This window comes from Anoplophora glabripennis, unplaced genomic scaffold (genome assembly GCF_000390285.2).
Source record: "Anoplophora glabripennis isolate ALB-LARVAE unplaced genomic scaffold, Agla_2.0 scaffold821, whole genome shotgun sequence".
Lineage (NCBI taxonomy): Eukaryota > Metazoa > Arthropoda > Insecta > Coleoptera > Cerambycidae > Anoplophora > Anoplophora glabripennis.
The window spans coordinates 34,117-41,198 of NW_019417059.1; the positions used below are offsets into that span (position 1 = coordinate 34,117).

The 7,082-nt window shown below is 31.0% G+C and overlaps 1 protein-coding gene and 1 long non-coding RNA gene across 2 annotated transcripts; one reads left to right on the forward strand and one right to left on the reverse strand.

Moving 5' to 3' along the window:
• Positions 1-212: 212 nt before the first annotated feature.
• Positions 213-1,137, forward strand: LOC108909909. Its single transcript, XR_001964429.1, has 3 exons — positions 213-403; positions 789-948; positions 1,007-1,137. It is a non-coding gene; the product is annotated as an uncharacterized LOC108909909 (long non-coding RNA).
• A 4,490-nt stretch (positions 1,138-5,627) lies between these two features.
• LOC108909910 (putative nuclease HARBI1) lies at positions 5,628-6,321 on the reverse strand. Its single transcript, XM_018714379.2, has 3 exons — positions 6,054-6,321; positions 5,798-5,994; positions 5,628-5,742 (listed from the first exon to the last, which is right to left on the reverse strand). Exons 1-3 carry the CDS (start codon positions 6,282-6,284, stop codon positions 5,628-5,630), a joined length of 543 nt encoding a protein of 180 aa, XP_018569895.1. The 5' UTR covers positions 6,285-6,321.
• Between the last annotated feature and the right edge of the window lie 761 nt (positions 6,322-7,082).

Below are 7,082 nucleotides of genomic sequence, written 5' to 3' on the forward strand. Positions count from 1 at the left end.
ATCTAAAGATAAAAATTTGAATTGTACATATTTTTCGTAAAGTAACTTATTAGAATAATGTTTTTCAGCTGCCATAGCAAATTCAGGTAGAAGCACTCCTAATAAAGCCATTTCTACGTTATCAGGTAATTCTTCATCGTTATACTTTAGTTTTATTTCAATTGTAATCTGTCTTTTAGAAGAAAATTTTAAACAACTGGTTAGAACTTTATCAATTATAAATGTAAAATTAGACCAAATATCAGAAGATGTTAATTTTTTATTAAGCAAAAGCAATAATGAAAATAACACTGAGGGAAGGGAAGTTACTGTTATGAGTAAATTTAAATTACCAATAAATTCCACAGAGGATTTACATGAAATGGAGGAATTTTTATCAGTGGAAGATAATGCCCGTCAATTTGTAAGTATGTTAGTATGCTAATTTTTATTGTAATAAAATTATAGATATTTTAAGGGTTTAGAATTATATTATTTTTGTTACGAAATAATCTCTAATAATTTCCAAAAAATTGTCCTCTAAAAAAATTCATCATAAGATATCGTTAATTCTATCAAAACTAATTTATTAATGGTGACCTATTAGGGTCCTAGTACTATGTAAAAATGTATGTTTTTCATGACTTGTTACACTTAAGGATGTTAACATGAATAATAAGACAAATGTATATATTTTTTGTTCTCTTTTGATTTGAAACTCGTGAGATATATAATTTGTTACAATTAATGAATTAACTCAACTTTAAAAATTTATTATTAAAAAGTAAATTATTTTATGCCTTTTCAAGGTTTATGAATTGTCAAAAATTGGAGGATGCAATGTAAAGACTATGACGAAATGGGTAATGGTAAAATTGTTAACAAATTCAATGGCTATGAAATACAGCTGGATTGGATTTAAGTAAAAAAATTATTTTTCAATTCTGAAAATTTCATCAGCGATAATGGGTAAATTGAATTAACATATGTATATTATTTATGATCTGATTAAAAATTTAATATTTAGATGCTGTTTAGAAAATTCATACAAAAACTACTTGTGCAGAAGTAGAACAAGCCATAAAAATGTGGTTAGTAAAAGCCAAGGAGAGGGAGAGGAAAGAAAACAACCAATGAAGGAATAATGTTACTGTCTAATACATGTGTAATATGTAGTTTTATAATATAAATATATATTTATCTCTTATTCACGAGTGAAAACTTTTTTGTGACATCAGGGTTCCATGCATACGGAGATGGGCAAATAAATGGATCTAACCAAGGCAGATATGATAAACATGTTATCTTTCTCAGATTATCTGGTTTAATTGGAAATCCTTAAAACTTTTTAAATTTACTACACTATATTTTTCAAGATTTCAATACATGCATATTTCAGGAACACAGTAATATAAATATGTATATACAGTGTTTCAGATCATCTGTCCACCCCTTCTGAAATCTAGGGTATCTAATAAAATGAAAAATTCAAAAGCTCCTAATAGTGAATTGACTATATCGGATCGATTGGAGGTATTTTCAACTTCCGGCTCTCACCGGTAGTGGCCTATTCAAAACGGAAGTCAATTTTTTTAAATCGAATACCATACTTTTTCTTGTTGATCTCGATTCTATGCCGAAAACTAAGAAACTTTTGTAAAAAAATTTTTCTAAATCCCTTTCCACTCCAAAATGCCTCCTGAAATGTAAGTGTTCCCCTGAGAAGTGACAAAGATATGAAGCGCAGTACTGTACTATCAGGTAACCTAAATATGTACATTAGCGAGGTTGTTTCTACCGTAAAAAATTGTTAAATTAATGGCTTTCGACTTTATCTGAAAGTGCAACTACTGAAGCTGAAGTTTCGTTAAACCGCAAGTATAAAATAAGTGTAATATACAGTTGAAAGCCATTAATTTAACAAATTTTTACAATGGAGACAACTTCGTTAATGTACATATTTAAGTTACCTGGTAATACAGTACAGTGCTTCATTTCGTTGTGTCGCTTTTCAGGGGAACATTTACATTTCGAAAGGCATTTTGAGGTAGAAAATGACGATTTAGAAACCAACATTTTTTCCAAAAGTTTCTTAGTTTTCGGCGTAGAATGGAGATCAGTAACAAAAAGTATGCCATACGATTTAAAAAAAACTGACTTCCGGTCTAAATAGGCCACTTCCGGTGGAAGCCGGCAGTTGAAAATACCTCCAATCAATCTGGCATAGTCCATTCAGTATTAGAAGGTATTGAATTTTTCATTTTATTAAATACCCTAGATTTCAGAAGGGGTGGACGGGTGGTCTGAAACACCTTGTATATATATATTATATAATATTCTGTGCACATGATAGATATATACATAATTAATATGTAGAATATGCATAGATTATTCGTTGGAACATTCTGTGTATCTTCTGAGAACATATAAAACAGTCTACTTCGAATGTCCCTTGAATGTACTTAAAATATTTGAAGCATCAAAAAAGAATATTCTGCGAATATTTAAATGTTCTGGCAAGATATTCTTGGCATTTCTATAGAACATGTATGTGCTGTATGGGTAAGCACTAATTATGTTTTTTTTGTAGAGAAAAATTAGATATTTTAATTTTGACAATGGACAAGACATCCGATCGAGGACGAAGAAAAAGAAGAGTAGAAATAAAAATTATTCATGTGCTACAGGTGGTGGCCCGTTCTATGAAGATCCCCTAAGCAAGTGTGAAGAAGATATAATAGACCTGATTAAAGTGGTATCAGTTGATTGGTTGGTATCACAGCCATAGCTGTGCAACACAAAATGTTATCAACTTTGATTTTGGTAATATCTAAGATTGTAACATTGAGGAACATGTAGAGCTTGAAGATGAAAATAAAGAGAATGAAGAAATTGCAATGGATAATGCGTGTAAAAGTAGATCTGAAACAAAATTTGAAGAGTAAGGAGGAAGAGCAGAAGATCACAAATACCCCCATACATTTTAGAAAAATTCCAAAAGCTAGAANGGGGGGGGGGGGGGGGAGTCGTTGGGGTGGTCACCCAGGGTCAAAAAGTTGGTGTCTAGGTCTTTTGTGTTTGTCGGTCACGTCGGGTACGTAGTGAAGCCAAACCGGTCCTGTGGGACAAAACTTTAGCACAGAAGATTAAACAATTTTTCTTATCTTCTGTGACTTTAGCCTTTTCATATTTGTTTGATGCATACAGTAAAACCTTTGGTTCTTTTTATCACGACGACGGTAGTAGTGTAGTCAAGCCACATTATTGCATCTACGATCCATCTCGTGTTGTGATAAAAATACAACTGAGCAAGTAACAACTGGTCAAACTGGATTGAAAATCGAGCAGTGTTTTAAATGGAAGTGCTATGAAAGACCACATCGTGCAAGCACTCATTTAAAACCTATGTTCTATCAATAGCAGTAGAAGTCTTGTGGTACGGTGGTTAAGAATATCCGTGTGTGAGGGGTCTCAATGTACCCAGGTTATTTATTTTATAATGTATTTAAAAGATCTTGTATTAACGTAAAAAGTACTTTCAATATCAACGTGACAGATACATTAATATATTTAATACTTAATACGTTTTATATTAACATTTAAAAAATGACCCTAGCTAACGTAGTTAATATGTTTCGAAAATGAAGTTATATAAACGTTTCCACATAATATGGGGGATGCATAATAAGAACTTCTGAGTTACATAGCAAAAACATTAAAAAAAAAACGTTGCAAGGATTTTGTTAAGTTGCAGGACATATAACGCATCTAAAACGATGGTGGTGCTGTTAATATATTTCTATAATAGAACGTAACAAGTTATACGAGTTACACAAATATGATGTTAATGCGAGGTTTTTTTGCAGTGGGTTAGTTGAAAATCATTTAAATATTTATCTGTTTCTTTCTGAAGTGCTTGTTTATGTTTGGAGTATTTGAAGAGTACAACAGTAGAAGAACACTTCAGGAGTAGTTCCCTGGCAATTGGAAAGCAGTTATTAGCTGCTGATATGGTTTAAGAAATATTAAACATGGTGTGCCTTAAAGGCCAATTATAGGTCCTATACATTATTTAATATACGTAAATGATTTACTTACTTGTAAACCAAATAGTAATGTCATATACTAGAGTTAATTTTATAGCGACTCGGTATACAATCTCTTTTCCAAAACAGTATTGTCAATAAAATAAAATTTTGAAAATTGTTTCAGTACAAATAAACTTATTATTTCTAATATTGCAGTAACTCAATCACTACATTTTTGTCTTTTGTCCAGCAACAACTCTTGGAAGTTATTTTGGATTCGCGACATCGTTAGTTGCATGGTAATCGAAATGTACCGTTATGGTCCATAATTTAAAGAATAATATATAGATACATTTTACTCTTAACATACTAAGCATATTTTGACTAAAACATGCCTTATGCCATATTAAACTGGGGCCATTCAAACTTCAACCAACATCAAAAGAGTCCTCTCATTCTCATCCCGCGATCATCCTCATAGTTATCTTCTTTCTCATCTCTATCCTCACCTCACCATCGTAATCTTCACCGTCATAATTTATTTATAACCTCAAATAAATGCCCTTGACTATATTAAACAATACGCACCAATACAAAACCACTACACNTGAATACTTTTATAGTAGTTAGTTACAACATAGAAGTTGAAATACCCAATATTTTTAGTTAAACTGTAGTAATGTACCTACCAGATGTTCTTGAAATGACCAAAATAATTTAATTTTTCATTACTAATAGGCAATAAATATCAAGTGTTTGTTAAGCGTAAACCTTTTATTGAACAATACATAATATAAAAAATTGTGTCAGTAAAAAAATGATTAAAAAAAAGTTCAATTAGTCGCCGACGAGCTCTACGATCAGCTGTAAGTTCTGGATTTACAGCTGCAGCAATATTATCTACCACATCAGCATTATCTTCCATGCGAAAAACACCTGAAATTTGAAATGTTTCAATTAATACGAGTATAAGGACTATAATACAATTTTATTATTTAATAAAATAATGAGCAATTAAAATTTAAGACACCTACCAAAATCTAACAATTGATTTTCTTCATTATCATCTGGCATGGGAACATGTTCTATACATGAATTATGTGAGTGCAGCACATGTGTTTATAATAAGTGAGGCAATTTTGGGATCATAATGTAATACCCTGTGCTTTAGAAGGCATCTGAAACGCATTTTCAGCATGCCATTGCATCTCTCGATTAAGGATCTAGTTGTTTTATGTGTTTGATTATGATGGTATTCTGGTGTGTTTGGAGCTGGTTCTTGTTCTAATGGTGTCATAAGCCACGTTCGTAATAGGTATCCTGAATCACCTAAAACATAATTTATGGGAATTTGTAAAATATAAAGGAGGCAAAGCCATAACTTACCCAGTAAATAATAATCGTTGTGTTCTAAACCATGTAAGGTTCTTAAGAATCTTTGTACATTGGAATTACTCCAAATAAAAGCATCATTGGTGCTACCAGGAAAGAATGCATTCACAGATAAAATTTTTAAATTTGTATCGCATACCTAAGATAATAATTATTATTAAAAGAAGATAATACTAATAAGAAATTATTTTACCAGTTCAGTATTTATAGAATGGTATCCCTTCCTATTTACATATATATATGTTCAGGATGTTCATTGTCATTATGACTAGGGGGATATATCGCTATGTGAGTACAATCCACACACCCTATAACCCCCGGTATATTATATTTCTCGTAGAACCTGAAAAAATATATGAAATTAGATAGGTTGAAACAAGTTTCATATTTGTACCTACCTTACACGTAACGTATCGAGTTCATTAAAGTTATTGGGGAATTTTACCCATTCATTAAAAATATTAGGCCCATTTACTGCTGTAATAACCTCTCTTATGCATCTACTCACAGACGGTTGTGAAATTCGAAGAAACGTATTGCTGCCTATATCTAATTGGTAACTACCACTTGCGAAGAACCGTAAGGCAACCAAAACCTGTAGACAAATAAATCATTATTCACTATCTAAAAACTAAAGTTAATATCGATACTTACTCTGTTAGTTACACTTAAATCTGTTGCACGTAACTTAGGCCTCATATAAGGCTCAATAGATTCTATAAAGTAGCGAACGAGGTCTTTTGACAACCTAAACATATTTCTAAATTGTCCGTCACTTAATTCTACGAATGGATCTCTAAGATTATTTACATTATTATTATCGTCTTGCTCTTCGTTTTCTAAATGTTCTTGTTCCAGTAAATGTAAATACACTAATTCATCCATTATCCATTAAAACTCAAAAAAATCATACGATATTGAATAAAAGTTTTTTAGGTTAGATAATACGCGAAACCACAGATCAAGAAAAGACAGATAAATAATTCAGAGTATTTGTTTGAATCTCAAATGATTCAAGTTTATATTTACTATTCCCCGTGTTGTGATTGGTTCATTTAAGTTTTGCGTCACTTTTACGCTCAAATTTTGACATTTTCCAGAAAATTCGAGTTCGCCATTGTTGTGTTTCGTAGTGTAATCTAATATTTTTGCGTTTTTAATGATTTCGTGCTTGTTAGTAAGATTTTTTCCAGTGAAAAAAGTGTTGAACAATGCCGAAGAAGTGCTATATTTGCAATATGTATCAAATGAAACAAAATCAACGATCGTTCCATAAGTAACAATAATCATAGACGTAGCAATAAAACAAGCTGTTGGGGTTAAATTTAAATATTTCGCTTTGACAAAATTTAAGTGCCAAAAAGCATTAGTAAATCAGAAAAACCAAGGCGTAAAACATTTAATAGATTTTTTTATATGTTACAGATTTCCGAAAAATCTTCTAATTAGAAGACAGTGGTTTAGAAGCTTAGGAATTCCATATACAGAAACAATATCTATATATACCTATATATGCTCTGACCACTTTTGTAATAAAATGCAGGATAATATTCTTAGGATAAAGCATAAGTTAACAAAAAATATTTTATTTCATAATCAATAAATTTCTATTTGAGTAATATGGTTGTCTTTTTTCATTCATAACATTCATTCGATAGAGACAACCTAAAAAATAAACCAATT

Bases quoted from the DNA above. Each gene is read 5' to 3' on its own strand.
- LOC108909910 (XM_018714379.2), bottom strand. From the start codon at position 6,284: ATGGATGAATTAGTGTATTTACATTTACTGGAACAAGAACATTTAGAA. The intron at 5,995-6,053 runs GTAAGTATCGAT...ATTTGTCTACAG, and splicing joins ATTTAAGTGTAACTAACAGA to GTTTTGGTTGCCTTACGGTT. The intron at 5,743-5,797 runs GTAGGTACAAAT...ATATTTTTTCAG, and splicing joins CTCGATACGTTACGTGTAAG to GTTCTACGAGAAATATAATA.